The sequence below is a fragment of the Herpailurus yagouaroundi genome, unplaced genomic scaffold, assembly GCF_014898765.1.
Source record: "Herpailurus yagouaroundi ecotype Mexico unplaced genomic scaffold, PumYag 184, whole genome shotgun sequence".
In the NCBI taxonomy this organism is placed as follows: Eukaryota; Metazoa; Chordata; class Mammalia; order Carnivora; family Felidae; genus Herpailurus; species Herpailurus yagouaroundi.
The window spans coordinates 40310681-40327116 of record NW_024412415.1 but is presented as its reverse complement, the minus strand read 5'-3'; the positions used below and the strand labels follow the sequence as shown (position 1 = coordinate 40327116).

Sequence of the window (16436 nt, the reverse complement as noted above, 5' to 3'; positions counted from 1 at the left end):
GTACATATTTAGTGGCCTGTAGATTTGGTCTCCAGGAACATAGGCTATGGACACCATGTTGGTGCTTTCTCTCTGCCATGCTCCAGTTTACCAGTATCACACAGAAAAAAACTTATACTCTTGTCTAGAGCCTGGGTTTCTGTACCTGCTTCCCAGAGGGCACCTGTTCCAGATCTGCGTATGTTTGCAGTCCCGCAGGATTATATATATTTGCCTATTTTTTATATTTGCCTATTTTTAAAAGCTGATGCCTGAGGGTTTGGCTTTCAGTCAGCCTGAGTCTAGGTGCTGAGATTCTCCCCCTTGGGACACTGATGGGTCTTGGCATATTCTCAACTACTGGGAGCTATTAAAAATATAATAGCCTGCTTGAACAGGCACAAAGGTTTGAGAGATGACAAAGATCTGGGGCAGGATTAAATGACAAGGTTCATCTACATGAGGACACTCCTTTAAGGCTGGGAGAGGTGGTTGTTTCATCTACTGTATGGAAACGCAGACTCAAGCTAAATGAAAAAAGAGAGGAATATGTTCCAAATGAAAAAACCAAGTAAACCCCAGAAAAAAACAAACAAAAAAACAAAAACAAAAAACCTTAATGAAATGGAGATAAGTAATGTACCTGATAAAGAGTTCAAAGTAATGGTTATAATGAATGGGGAGAAAAATGGATGAACACAAAGAACTTCAACAGAGAGATGGAAAATATAAGAAAGTACTACACAGAAGCCACAGAGCTGAAGAATACAATAACTGAATGGAAAAATACATGAGACAGGTTCAGTAGCAGACTAGATGAAGCAAAAGAAAGGATCAGTCAACTCAAAGATAAGGCAGTGTTACTCACTGATCAGAGCAGCAAAATCAAACAAATAAAAAAGAAAAAAAAATGAAGATAGCTTAAGGGATGTAGAGAACATCACATAGTGTAACATTTGCATCATAGTGCTCTGAGAAAAAGAAAAGAGAAAGGGATAGAAATCTTATTTGAAGAAACAATGACTGAAAACTTCCCTAACCTGTGGAAATAAACAGACATTGACATCCAGGAAGCCCAGAGTTCCAAATAAGAGGAACCCAAAGATACCCACACCAAGACACATTACAATTAAAATGTCAAGTTAAAGGACAACATGTTAAAAACAGCAAGAGGAAAACAACTTGTTACATACAAGGGAACCCCCATAAGGCTCTCAACAGATTTTTCAGCAAAAATTTTGCAAGTTAGAAGGGAGTGGCACTACATAGTCAAAGTGCTAAAAAAACTCACCAAACCCCCCAAAACCAACCAACCAACCGAACAAAAAAACCTCCCAACCAAGAATACTCTACCTAGCAAAGTTATCATTCAGAAGTGAAGGAGAGACAGAGTTTTTCAGACAAGCAAAAGCTGAAGGAGTTCACCACTATTAAACTGGCCTTACAATAAATGTCAAAGGAAGTTGTTTAAGTTGAAAACAAAGTGCACTAATTAGTAACAAGAACACATATTAAAGAATAAATCTCACTTGTAAAGTAAATATATAGTAAAGGTAGGGATCAATCACTTATGAGACTAGTATAAAGATTGAAAAACAAAACTAGTGGGGCGCCTGGGTGGCTCAGTTAAGTGTTGACTTTGGCTCACGTCATGATCTTATGGTTTGTGGGTTCGAGCCCTGTGTTGGAGGGCTCTGTGCTGACAGCTCAGAGCCTGGAGCCTGCTTTGGATTCTGTCTCCCTCTCTCTCTGCCCCTTGCCTGCTCACGCTGTCTCTCTCTCTCTCAAAAATAAACATTAAAAAATTTTTTTAAAAAAAGAAAGACAAACTAGTAAAAATAATTATGATTACAATTGGTTAAGGGATGCACAAAACAAAAAGATGTTAACTGTGACATCAAAAACATAAAATGAAAGAAACCACAAAATGTGTGGAGGGAAGAATAATTTTGAGCTTTATAATGGGATGAAACTTAAGCTGTAACCAACTTAAAACAGACTGTTACAGATATAAGTTGTTATATGCAAGCTCATGGTAACCATAAAACAAAAACACAAAAAAGAAAGAGAAAGGAAAATAAACATAGCACTAAAGAAACCAGAAAGTAAGAGATCAGGAGAAGAAACAGATGACCTACAAAAACAGTCTTTCTGGAAATAATAAACAAAATGGCAATAAGCACAGACCTATCAATAATCACTTTAAATGTAAATAGATAGATTCTCCAATCCAAAGACACAGAATGGCTGAATGGATAAAAAAAAAAAAAAAAAAAAAAGACCCATCTATATGCTGTCTAAAGAGACCCACTTTATTATAAAATTTTTTAAAATGTTTTATTATTTATTTCTTGAGAGAGAGAGAGAGAGAGAGAGAGAGACACCATGAGCAGGCAAGGGGCAGAGAGAGAGGGAGACACAGAATTCAAAGCAGGTTCCAGGCTCTGAGCTGTCAGCACAGAGCCCTCCAACATGGGGCTTGAACCCACAAAATGCGAGATCATGACCTGGGCCAAAGTAGGACGCTTAACCAACTGAGCTACCCAGGCACCCTGAGACCCACTTTAGAGGTAAGGACAAGACTGAAAGTGAAGGGATGGAAAAAAGATACTCCATGCAAATGAAAACCAAAAGAAAGCTAGAATGTTAATTTATATCAGACAAAATAGACTTTGAAACAAAGACTGTAATAAGAGACAAACGAGTTATGTAACGATGAAAGGATCAACCAACAAGAGGCTGTAACATTTGTCAACATTTATGCAACTAACATTAAGAGGACGTAAATACATAAAGCAAATACTAACAGACCTAAAGGAAGAAATTGACAACAATACAATAATACTAGGAGACTTACATCAATGGATAGATCATCCAGACCCCCCCCCAAAAAAAATCAACAAGGAAACGTCACCCTTAAATGAAACATTAGACCACATAAGCCCACAGATGGGCTTAACAGATATATACCCAATATTCTATTCAAAAGCAATGGAATATGCATTCTTCTCAAGCACACATGGAACATTTTCCAAGATAGATCATGGTAGGACAAAAAATAAGTCTTAATAAATTTAAGAGGACTGAAATTTTATCAAGCATCTTTTCTGACTACAATGGTATGAAACTAGAAATTAACACAAAAATGACACAAAGAAAACTGGGAAATTCATAAATTTGTGGAGATTAGACAACACGCTACTGAACAACCAATGGGTCAAAGAAGAAATCCAGAGAAATAAAAAAGAATAGCTTGAGGGTGTTGTATGGAAACCAATTTGACAATAAATTTCATATATAAATAAAAAAAAAAAAAAAAAAAAAGAATAGCTTGAGACAAATGAAAATGGAAATGTAACAAAGATCATGCTTTATTTGTTACATTGACAAAGCCTATGGCTTATTTACAGTGAATGTAACTGGGCAAGAATTCTTAATGTTAATAGTTTTAGCTTTTGTGAAGAGGTTGTTTGTCTGGAATGGGCAATATACAGTTAAGAAATTAATATGTGACATAATGGATAAAGTAAGTTGGGCTATGGAGTCAGAGAGATCTGTGTGCAAATCCCAGCTCAACTAATTGTGTGTGACCCTAAGCAAGTAAGCTCACCTATCTTTTAGTTTCCTCATCCATCACATGGATAAAAAGATCTTAACCTCATAAACTTGATGTGAAGATCAAATTATGTAACACCAATAATGTTCCTGGCACATCAACAAATATTGGTTACCTTCTTCTGTAAAAATGTCTCCCCAAGAAGCAGAACAGTTATAGAGCAGGGGCAGACCAGTGTCTCTTATTTGCTAGAGAATAAAGACAGAAACATGGAGTGGAAGGGACATAACAGACCCATTTGTATAGGTAGCCTTCGCAAACAATCACAGCTCAAGGATTAGCTACTGGTGTAAGGTAGATGATCAATAACTTTTTGCTGAATAAAAGAATGGAGGAAAGAACAGACCCATCCCAATAACAGTGTGTTGGGTAAGATTAAAATCAAATTTATAATATTTTCTTACCTTGACTGCATAGTTATTAAGTGGATCTTTTGCATATGAAGCTGTGTAGTAAACTGCATCACCTGCCTCACAACACGGTTTGTCACTAGTTAGCCTGAAGTCTGACCAGCTGTCCACCCCAAAACGGAGCTGATCTTTCTGTCCAGCCATGAAGAGGTCTTCACATTTAATAGCCAGTTTTTTCAAGGCATCTGTATGAAGGCTTCGGATTTTACCCACCACTTCTTCCCGATTCTCAAGTCCTCTATAAAGTGCTTGTCTCTGTGGCTTCTGTATGCCTCGGCCCTGTCTGCAAGAGGGACCACGCCGGCTGGATAGGGACTCCATGCTGTTGGAAAATCTATCCTTAATACTGAGAGTGGTTAAGCTGGAGATACTGTTTGCTGCTGAGGGGACAGGTCTCTCCTTGAGCAAAGGTCTTTCCAAGGAGTCATAAGACTCAATGTCCAGTCCCTTGAGTTCATAACTGATGGAAGAGCCAGCACTACTGGCATCCCAGTTGGGGTCGATATCATAGGTGGGATTAGCCATTACACAAAGACTTGTTTCCATGGATTTTTGGAGGTCTTTGGGGATTGGTTCTGTATTGGCTCTTATGATCGTTTTCTTTGGCAGTGGGGGTGGTGTAGGTTGGGAAGCATTAGGTGTTTCTTCGTCTGTTTTCCCACTAAAGACAACAGCATCATCCAAAGTTCCCTTAGGCTGCCGTGGATGCTTGGGTGGTATCATGGCTGCTCTAGATTGCCCTGTATGGTTTTAAAAGAAAGAAAGAAATAATAGTTAAGTTTTTATTCTTGTTACATAATTGAAAGTTAAGGAGAAATAAGGAACTTAAGGAGGTGGCCATGACAATATAAGAAGTCAATGCCTTAATTCAAAATGGTTGAAGAAAAGCAACCAAAGAACAAATAGGTAAAAGTCTAAGACTTGGTGGGAGCAATAAAATGTGAGCAATGTCTCAGCATGTCTCAGCATGTGCCAGAGGAACAAGGTAATGGGCTGTAACAACAACAACAACAACAACAACAACAACAACAACAACACTTCAGTTCTCCACTCCTGCCCCCAAGATTGCTGATTTTTACTACACTAGAATATGAAGGGGTGACAGATACTCAAATAATTACATTGTGACAGGGTAGAGATGAAAACATTTGTGGATTAGAAAACACTTGGAAGCATTTTAAAAAACAATGGAAACTAGCAATGGAACCACTAGTATCAAAAGATACTATTCTGTTCTTTTAACCTGGTTCCAAAGTTACCCTGTATTGTATATAGCACTTGTAATTTTCAATCCAACACATATGAATACAATTTCATAAACATGTTATTTTATTTCACTCTAGAGATGGATTCTAGCACTAGTCTTAAATTGGTCTATGTATAATTCTTGTGATTGGGATAAAGGGAACAATATATATTAGTAGTCAACTGCTGTTCCAAACATCCTTCACAAAGTCTTATGACTTTCTATTTTATTTTGAAGGTATATAAACTATGATTTGAGTGATACTACTTTTGGACATCTCTTACAAGCTCTAGTTATAGAACCAATCATCTCTGCTTCCTTTCTAGCACCTGCATTTGGAAGACAATAAAATACACATGTGTGAAAATGAGAACAAAAATGGCCCAAAATCTTTGGGACACAGCACAAGAAGTTCTAAGAGGAAAATACATAGCAATACAGGCCTACCTACTTCAAGAAATAAGAAAAAGCTTGAATAAAAAAATCTAACCTTACACCTAAAGGAACTAGAAAAAGAAGAACAAACAAAACCCAAGGTAAACAGAAAGAAGGAAATACTGAAGATTAGAGCAGAAATAAATGTATAGAGACACACACACACACACACACACACACACACACATAAAAAGAGAGAGAGAGAGAGAGAGAGAAAGAAAAAGAAATCAATGAAACCAAGAGCTGGTTCTTTGAAGATAAACAAAAGTGATAAACCCTTAGCCAGACTTATTAAGTAAAAAACAGAAAGGACCCGAATAAATAACATCAGAAACAAAAGAGAAGTAACACTGATACAACAGAAATACAAAGGAATATAAGAGAATACTACAAAAAGTTGTATGTCAACAAATTAAACAACCTACAAGAAATAAATTCCTAGAAACATATAATCTTCAAAAACTGAACCAGAAATAGAAAATCTCAACAGATTGACTACAGGTAATGAAACTGAATCAGTAATAAAAACAACTACCAAAAGCAGAAGTCCAGGACCAGATGGGTTCACAGGTGAATTCTATCAACCATTTAAAGAAGAGTTAATACCTATTCTTCTCAAACTATTCTAAAAAATAGAAAAAGAAGGAAAGCTTCTAAATACATTCTATAAGGCCGGCATCACCCTGATACCAACACCGGACAAAGACACCAAAAAAAAAAAAAAAAAAAGGAAGAAAAGTATGAGCCAATATTCCTGATGAACATAGATGTAAAAATCATCAACAAAGTATTAGCAAACTGAATTCAACAATACATTAAAAAATCATTCACCATGATCAGGTGAGATTCATCCTGGGGATGCAAGGTGGTTCAATATTCACAAATCACTCAATGTGATATATACCACATCAATAAAATGAAGGATAAAAATCATACGATCAAGTCAACAGATGCAGAAAAAGCATCTGCCAAAACTCAACATCCATTCATGATAAAAACTCTTAACAAAGTAGGTTTAGAGGAAACATACCTCAACATGATAGGGAAAAGACAAGGATGTTCACTCTTGCCTCTTTATTCAACATAGTACTGGAAATCCTAGCCACAGTAATCAGACAAGAACAGAAATAAGAGGCATCTATGTTGGTAAAGAAGTTAAACTGTCACTATTTGCAGATGACATGATACTATACATAGAAAATCTTAAAGACTCCACCAAAAAACAACTAGAAGTAATAAATGAATTCAGTAAAGTTGTAGGATACAAAATTAATACCCAGAAATCAGTAGTGCTTCTATCTTCTATATATTAATAACAAAGTAGAAGGAAGAGAAATTAAGAAGACAGTTCCATTTACAATTGCACCAAAAATTTAGGAATAAACTTAACCAAAGAGGTGAAAAACCTGTACTCTGAAAACTATAACACAAGACACACACAAATGGAAAGATATTCCATGCTCATGAATCTGAGGAATTATTATTGTTAAAATGTCCCTATTAGCCAAAGGGATCTACAGATTCAATACCATCCCTATTAAAACACCAACATTATTTTTCACAGAACAAAAACAAATAATACTACAATTTGTATGGAACCACAGAAGACCCCAAACAGCCAATGTAATCTTGAGAAAGAAATACAAATCTGGAAGTATCAAAATTTCAGATTTCAAATTATACTGCAGGGGTGCCTGGGTGGCTCAGTCAGTTGAGCATCTGACTTCGGCTTGGGTCATGATCTCACACTTGTGAGTTTGAGCCCTGCATTGGGCTCTGCGCTGACAGCTCAGAGCCTGGAGCCTGCTCCTCCCCACCTGCACTCTGTGCCTCTGTCTCTCAAAATAAATAAATATAATAAAAAATTTTTTTTAAATTGTACTGCAAATCTAAACATTATGGTACTGACACAAAAATAGACACAGATCAACAGAACAGAAGAGAACTCAGAAACAAACCCACAATTATATGATCAATTAATCTATGATGAAAGAGGCAAGAATATAAAATGGGGAAAGGACAGTCTCTTCAATAAATGTTGCTGGGAAAACTGGACAGCTACCTGTAAAAGAATGAAACTGGGCTACCTTTTAACACCATGCACAAAAATAAACTCAAAATGAATTAAAAACCTAAATGTGAGAGCTATAGTAATATTTTTCTAGATATGCTTCCTAAGGTAACAAAAGCAAAGATAAACTACTGGGACTACACCAAAATAAAACAAAAATCTTTTGCACAGCAAAGAAAACCATCAGTTGAACAAAAGGAAACCTACTGAATGGGAGAAGGTATTCGCAAAGGATGTATCTCATAAGGGGTTAATATTCAAAATATATAAAGAACTTCTACAACTCAATGACAAAAAGCCAAACAATCCAACTAAAAAATGATCAGAGGACTGAATGTACAAAGAAGACATACAGATGGCCAACAGACACAAGAAAAGTTGCTCAACATCACTTATCATCAGGGAAATGCAAATCATAACACCAATGAGATATCACCTCATACCTGTTAGAACAGTTAAAATAAGAAAGACATGAAATGACATCTTGGCAAGGATGCAGAGAAAAAGGAACCCTCCTGCACTGGTTGGTAGGAATGTAAATTGGTGTAGCCACTGTGGGAAAACAGTATGGAGGTTCCTCAAAAAATTAAAAATAGAAATAGCAGGGGCGGCTGGGTGGCTCAGTCAGTTAAGTGTCTGACTTTGGCTCAGATCCTGATCTCGCAACTTGTGAGCTGGAGCCCCACATTGGGCTCTCTGCTGTCAGTGCAGAGCCTGCTTTGGATCCTGTCTCCTTCTCTTCCTCTCTCTCTGCCTCTCCCTCTCTCTCAAAAATAAATAAACATTAAAAAAAATAGAAATACTGTACAGTCCATACAGTCCAGTAATTGCACATAGGTATTTAACCAAAGATAGCATAATACACAAAGGGTATTAAGTGAAATAAAACTGAGAAAGACAAGTAACACAATTTCATACATAAGTGGAATCTAACCCTCCCAAAACAAAAACCCAAATTTAAACAAACAAAAAGCAGAATGAGACCTATAAATACAGTGAACAAACTGATGGTTGCCAGAGGGAAGGGGAGTGGGGGAATGGGCAAAATGGTGAGGGGGAGTGGGAGATACAGGGTTCCATTTATGGAATGAATAAGTCATGGAACAAAAGGCAAGACATAGGGAAGAAAGTCAATGACACTGTAACAGTGATGTATGGTGAGAGGCAGTAGCTACACTTGTGAACAAAGCATAACGTATAAACTTGTTGAATCACTATGTTGTACACCTGAAACTAAAGTAATATTGTGCGTCAACTATACTAAAAAAATATACACGTGTGTGATCAATGACACCTTTTGGGCTTATTGTATAATGGAGAGAGACATTATTATTTTTTTTAATGTTTTTTATTTATTTTTGAGAGAGAGAGAGAGAGAGAGAGAGAGAGAGAGAGACAGAATCCGAAGGAGGCTCCAGGCTCTGAGCTGTCAGCACAGAGCCCAATGCAGGGCTTGAACTTGTGAACTGTGAGATCATGACCTGAGCTGAAGTCAGACACTTAACTGACTGAGCCACCCAGGTGCCCCAACATTATTTTTTAAAGAAAGAGAAATACACTATGGAACTTTTTATAACAGTTATTATAATTAGTAATGTTATTAAAATAATGAGGCCTCCATTAACTATCTCAGAATGAGAGTATAATGCTCTGTTATGGGATGAATTACGTTCTCTCCCCCCCAAATGTTGAAGTCATAAACCCTGGTACCTGTGAATGTAACCTGATTTAGAAATAGAGTCGTTGCAGAGGTAATCAAGTTAAGATCAGGTCACTAGGGGGGCGCCTGGGTGGCTCAGTCGGTTAAGCGTCCGACTTCAGCTCAGGTCACAATCTCGCGGTCCGTGAGTTTGAGCCCCGAGTCGGGCTCTGGGCTGATGGCTCAGAGCCTGGAGCCTGCTTCCAATTCTGTGTGTCCCTCTCTCTCTGCCCCTCCCCTGTTCATGCTCTGTCTCTCTCTGTCTCAAAAATAAATAAAAACGTTAAAAAAAAAATTAAAAAAAAAAAAAGATCAGGTCACTAGGGTAGGCCTTAACCCAATATGACTGGTGCCCTCATAAAAAGAGGAAAACATCATATAAAAAGAGACAAAAGAGAGTATGCCATGTGACAACAGAAGCAGAGAGTGGAACAATGCAGCAGCAAGCCAAGGATGTCAAGGATCAATGGCACCACCAGATGCTAGGCAGAAGAAGCAAAGGGTTCTATCCAGAGCTTCAGAGAAACCATGGCCTTGCTAACAGCTGGATTTTAGACTTCTAGCCTCCAAAACTGTGAGAGAATAAATTTCTCTTGTTTTCAGGCACTTACTTCATGGAAGTTTGTTACAGCAGCCCTATAAAACTAATACATGCTCCTACTGAAGGTCAGATAGAATAGAAGGCACTGCATGGACCTGAGAGTGATAATGAATAAAGATGGTGGTTTGTTTTTATGAAAATCATGTCCTTGTAGCAATGCCAAGGGTGGGCACAAATATAAACTGTGATGGTAATGACAATATAGTCCATTTCCCATTCATGCAACTCTCTCCAAGAACACCCAGAAGTTTATACAAACTAACACAATACATACAGCAAACCTAAGGTCCACCTTTCTCCACCAATGGCATGTAGCAAATAGATATTTTTTTTTGTAAGGAACAGAACTATATTGCATATAAACACAAACAAAAAAATGTATACACACACACACACACACACACACACACACACACACACATATACATACAGCATAAGAAGGAGAGAGACAAAGAAAAATGAGAATGCTAAGAAGGCCAGGACTTTGCTTTATTCATTATTGTATCCTCTATATCAGGACAGGGCCTGGATGTAAAAGATGCTCAAAATGTTTCTTGAATGACTAAAAGAATAAATTAGAGCTGAAAGAGAATTAAGTGGTAAACTTACAGAGGTACCTATAACAAGAAAAGATACTGAATTATTAATTTAAAATATTCCCACAAAGGAAAGTCCAGGGCAACATGGCTTCATTGATGAATTCTAGCAAATGTTTGAAGAAGAATTAATATCAATCCTGCACAAACTCTTCCAAAAATAGAAGGGGAGGGAGCATTTCCCAGCTTGAAATCTATGAAGCCAGTATTACCTACACATCAAAATCGGACAAGGGCATTCGTAAGAAAACTAGACACTAATATCCCTTATGAATACAGACACAGAAATCTTTGCAAAATACTAGCAAACTGAATCTAGCAACATATAAAAAGGATTATACACCATGACAAACTTAGATTTGTCCCAGGAATGCATGCTTGGTTTTAACATCTGAAAGTTAATCAATGGAATACACCATGCAAACAGAATAAAGGAGGGAAAAAAACCTTACATGGTCACTTTAATAGATGTAGAAAAAGCATTTGAGAAAATCCAACACCTTTCCATGACAAAACACTGAACATACTGGGAAAAGGAGAGAACGTTCTCAACCTGATAAAGGGCACCTACAAAAGCCCCAAAGCAAACATCATCCTTAATGGTAAAAAACTCGGTATTTCCCCACTAAGATCAGGAATAAAACAAGGATTTCCATTCTTGTCACTTCTATTCTACATTTCACTGAAAGGCCTAGCCAGGGCAATTAGGAAAGAAAAAGAAACAAAAACATCCAGATTGGAGAAGAAGTAAAATTATCTGTTTTCAAAGGTAACATAATCTTGCATATAGGAAAGCCTAAGGAATTCACAAAAAATTATTAGAACTAATATATCAATTCAGCAAGGTTGCAAGATATAAGATCTGTATAAAACAATTGTATTTCTATACACTAGCAATGAACAATCAAAAAATTATTATTAAAAAACAATTCCATTTATAATATCATCAAAAACAATAAAGTATTTAGGAATAAACTTAACAAAAGAAAGGCAAGACTTATGCACTGGAAACTACCCAACAGCATTGAAGAAATTAAGGACCTACATAAATGGAAAGACATCTTATGTTCACGTATCAGAGACTTAATATGTTAAGATGGAAATACTCTCCAAATTGTTCTGAAGATTTAATGTAATCCCTATCAAAATCCCAGCTGGTTTTCTTGCAGAAATTGACAGAATGATACTAAAATTCATATGGAAATACAATGGAACTAGAGTAAGCAAAGAACATCTTGAAAAAGAAAAAGTTGGAGAGCTCACATTTCCCGATTTCAAAACTTAGTTCAAAACTAAAGTAATCAAGATTGTATGTACTGTGTGTTGGGGGAATGGGCAAAACAGGTGAAAGGGATTAAGAGGTACAAACTTTCAGTTATAAAATAGTCACAGAGATGAAAAATACAGCATAGTGAATGTAGTCAAAATACTGAAAATGGCCATTTAAAACAAATGTTTATTTTTGAGGGATAGAGAGAAAGAGAGATGGCATGCAAGCAGGGGAGGGGCAGAGAGAAAGGGAGAGAGAATCCCAAGCAGGATCTGTGCTGTTAGTACAGAACCTGATGCGGGGCTTGAACTCATGAACCACTAGATCATGACCTGAGACGAAACCAAGAGTAAGATGCTTAACTGACTGGGCCACCCAGGTGCCCCTGTAGTCAATAATATTGTAATAACTTTATATGATGACAGATGGTAACTACACTTGGTGAGTGTCATAGACTCTAAGTCTAAAGTTCTCTTTTGGCCAGCAAAAGAGCAGATGCAGGATTAAAGCGAGAGATGGCTGATGTCCGGGAAAACACAAGAGCCCCAAATAAGGGTCCTTGCCCTGTATTTATTAAGATCAGAAGGCTTACAAATGTGATGGGCATGCACAAAGAGACAAAGAAACTGTGAACATTAACTTGGGGACATGAGGGAAAAGGGGTATTTTGAAGATATACAGTGTTTGGGGTTTGGGTCAATATAAAACAAAATCCTGGCACCGAGCAGATGGGTAGATGGTTGCTAATGGCAGACAGGAGGCGCCATACCTGTTTATCTTTACTAGCCTAGGGGATGAGACATATAGGGGAAATAACCTCAGGGTTAATAAGGCACCTTTTCTTTTGTGAACCATCTCGGCTCTGAGCTGCTTGGCCTGCAGCACAGTGGTCCACAGTCCAATTCACCAATTTACTTAACTTGGCCAGATCCTCCTGTGAAAGCAGCTTTTCTGCTATAGTACTATATTGGGGGTGCTTCCACCCTGAATATCTAATCTTGTTTATTTCATATACCTATGTATTGGGCACCTTTGTGGCCCATTCCTATTTTGGGCCTTTGCCCCACCCTCTCTAGTCTAGGGGCTCTGCACCCCCTTTCTATTTTGGGGTGCCTTTGCCCCCCTATTCCTGGGGTGCCAATTTGGTCTACCCAACCTCGGATGTAAGCATTTTATGACTTTGTGTTTCTTTATGCCTTGTTAACCCATTGGTGTAAGCCCGGGGGATTCCTAAACATATCCCCCACAGGTGAGCATTTTGTATGTATATAAATGTTGAATCACTATGTTGTATGCCTAAAATTAATATAAATATTGTATGTCAACGATACTTCAATTAAAAATTAAAAAAAAAAGATTGTGTGTACTAAGAATAGAAATAAAGAGTGGAACTGAATTGAAAGTCTAGAAATAAACCTGTATATTTATGGCTAATTTCCAACAAGGACACCAAGACAATTCAATAGGAAAATAGCAGTCTTTCCAAAAAATAGTGCTGGAACACCTGGATATCCATATGCAAAAGAATGAAGTTGAACTCCTATCTTATAGTATATGTGAAAAGTAACTCAAAATATTGCAACCATCTCAACATAAGAATGAAAACTATAAAACTCTTAGAAGAAAACATAGGAATACACTTTTCAACCTTGGATTAGGCCATGATTTTGTAGATATGACACCTAAAAGCACAAGCAAAAAAATAAATAATAAATTGGAATTCATAAAAATTAAAAACTTTTGTGCTTCAAAGGACAACTTTAAGAAAGTGAAAAGACAACCCACAGAATGGGAGAAAATATGTGCAAATCATGTATCTGGTAAGAGACTTATATCCAGAATTTGTAAATAATTTATAATAAAAAGATAAAAAACCCATTACAAGTGGGCAAAGGGTATGCACAGACATTTCTCCAAAGAAGGTAAACAAATGCCAATAAGCACATAGAAAGATGCTCAACATCACTACCCATTAGGTAAATGCAAACCAAAACCAAAACCAAAACCATGAGAGACCACTTCACATCTACTAAGTCAGCTCTAATAAAAAAGATGGACAAGTGTTTGTGAGGATATGGAGAAATTCAAACCCTCACACATTGCTAGTAGGACTCTAAAATGGTGCAATCACTTTGGAAAATAGTTTGGTAGTTACTCAAAAAGTAAAACCAAGTTACTACGTGATCCTGGATTTCCACTCCTACATATATATCCAAGAGAAGTGAAAACATATGTCCACATAAAATCTTACACATAAATATTCTTAGTAACATTATTCCTAATAGCCAAAAAGGAGTAACAACCCACATGTCCATCAACTGATGAATGGATAAACAAAGGAATATTCAGCCATAAAAAGAAAATTAGTGCTGATACATGCTACAACCTGTATGAACCTTGAAAATATGCTAAGTGAGAGAAGCCAGTCACAAAAGCCCACATATGGTATGATTCCACTTACATGAAATATCCAGAAATATGTAAATCCCTACAGACAGAAAGTAGATTAGTGACTGCTATGGGATGCGGAGAATGGAAATGGAGAGAGACTGGTTTCTGTTTAGGGTGATAAAAATGTGCTGGAATTAGATACTGGTGATGGTTGTAAAGTTCTACTAAAACTCATGGAATTGCACCCTCTGAATCTTATGGTATGTAAATTATATCTCAATAAAGAAAATCAACAATTCATTCTTAGAAACTACCATAAATCCAGTCTCCAGTCACTTCTTCCCATTCCTCTGTGCCCTTAACATCACCAGGGATGGAGGGGCTCGGTATTAATTGTACTCTTCCTGTGATGATAGTGAGCCTCCTTCCCAGAGCTGCCCCAGCCCTATTTTACCTCAGTTAATGTGAGAAGTCAGAACATAGTTTATTCACAACATGACAGAAATAGGCTTTCAAACAAACCTTTACTTTCCACTTGCTGACCCAGACCTTTCAGAGATGAAGTGTGATGGAGAAGGCTTACAAGCAGTGAACTGCACCAGCACCTTATCGTCTGTGCTTGACTACTGTGACAGTCCCCTGTTATCACTGTCTCTAGTTTTGCCTCCCTCACCACGCTGGCCATTACAGATTTTTTTTTTTTTTTTTTTGAACACCAAAGCTGATTGTGGCACTCCTCTACTTAAAAAATTTGTCATTGAGAATTTGGACTTGATCCTGAGAACAGAGTTTTCTTTGCTCAAGCACAGAAAGCAAGCGTTTCACGACCCAGCCCTGGCTGTACCTATTTTTCTTGTAGCATTTCATCTTGCACCGTAAGTCAGAGCTACCAACTTGCTTGCAGTTTCCTTAGCACTCTTGGCTACTTCATGCTCTGGATCTCCACTTATGCTAACCCTCTTCCAGGAATGGTTTCCCTCTCCTCTCATCTTTAAACATTCTGCCTCTGAGAAGTGTTTCTTATTCTACTCCCCGAAATTGACCTCTTTTTCTTGGGACCTCATATATATCCTGTGAACACTTCTCTCCAAGTACTGACAATACTTGACTTGTGCCCCTGTCTAAATTCCCCACTGGTGTTGCTCACTGAGGGCAGACACTGGGTCTCATTTGCATACCCAGGATCAAGCAAAGAATCTGGCTGAGGAGAATGGAAGGAAAGAAGGAAAAAAAGGAAGAAAAAAAGGAAGGAAGGTATTAATGAATAAATGGAAAAACTAGAAACACAAACTTATTCTTGCCCTTTCCACATCCCTAGAAGAAACTTTATGGGTGTCATTTTCTACCAATTTCTCCAAATCAGAACAACCAAAAATAATCGCAGACATGGAAGGAATGAGTTCCCAAAGTACTTAAAAAGAAAAAAAAAAAAAAAAGACCTCAGAACCATCAAGTGAGACAAAGTCTATCACAATCAGCAGCTCTTTAATTCTTATCAGAGGAGGTGGAAGAGGGCTGATCATGCCACTTTCCACCACCTATAGAACAAAGTCCAAACTCCTCAGCAAGCTGGTCAAGGCTCTCAGTCTTATCTATCACTATTTCTCATCAACTCTCCCACATGAACACTCGCTTCCTGTTCTTTGAATATGCTCCAATTTTTTTTTCTACGCCTCTGCTGTAGTAAAGGTATTCTGCTGTAGTAAAGGTATTCTGTTGTAGCCCAGCTCAGATGGCCCTTCTCCACTGAAGCCTCCCTATTCTCTACCCCTCCCCTCCAGACTGGGAACCCTCACTTCTTCCTCTTGCTGTCTTAGCACTTTTTGCTCTATTATGGCATTTTTAGCCTTTTACAACATGTGTATTTTTTTACACGCCCTCAGAACCTGGTGCAATGTGACACACACAGTAGCTGGGCAGGAAACGGCTACCGATTGACAGATGCAGAGTCAGAAGAGTTGCTCATCACTCCAAAATGAAAATGGACAGCCAAGGCAGCAAGGAAATAAAGAAAGTTAATAGTGGTTCCTCTTCGCAAAGATCTCCTGGGAGCTGTGGAGATTCCACATGAGACTCAGAAACTTCTGCATTTCCAATGAAACCATGAGCATTCCACAGCCCG

At 37.6% G+C, this 16436-nt stretch overlaps 1 protein-coding gene across 4 annotated transcripts in view; it reads right to left on the bottom strand.

Moving 5' to 3' along the window:
- The window catches only part of PEAK1 (pseudopodium enriched atypical kinase 1), a 313736-nt gene that overhangs the window by 26267 nt on the left and 271033 nt on the right, over positions 1 to 16436 (bottom strand). For all 4 annotated transcript variants that reach the window (XM_040493341.1, XM_040493338.1, XM_040493340.1 and 1 more), the window contains one exon: positions 4000 to 4745. In XM_040493341.1, the coding sequence (XP_040349275.1) occupies positions 4000 to 4745 (746 nt within the window). The remainder of the gene's footprint in view (positions 1 to 3999; positions 4746 to 16436) is intronic.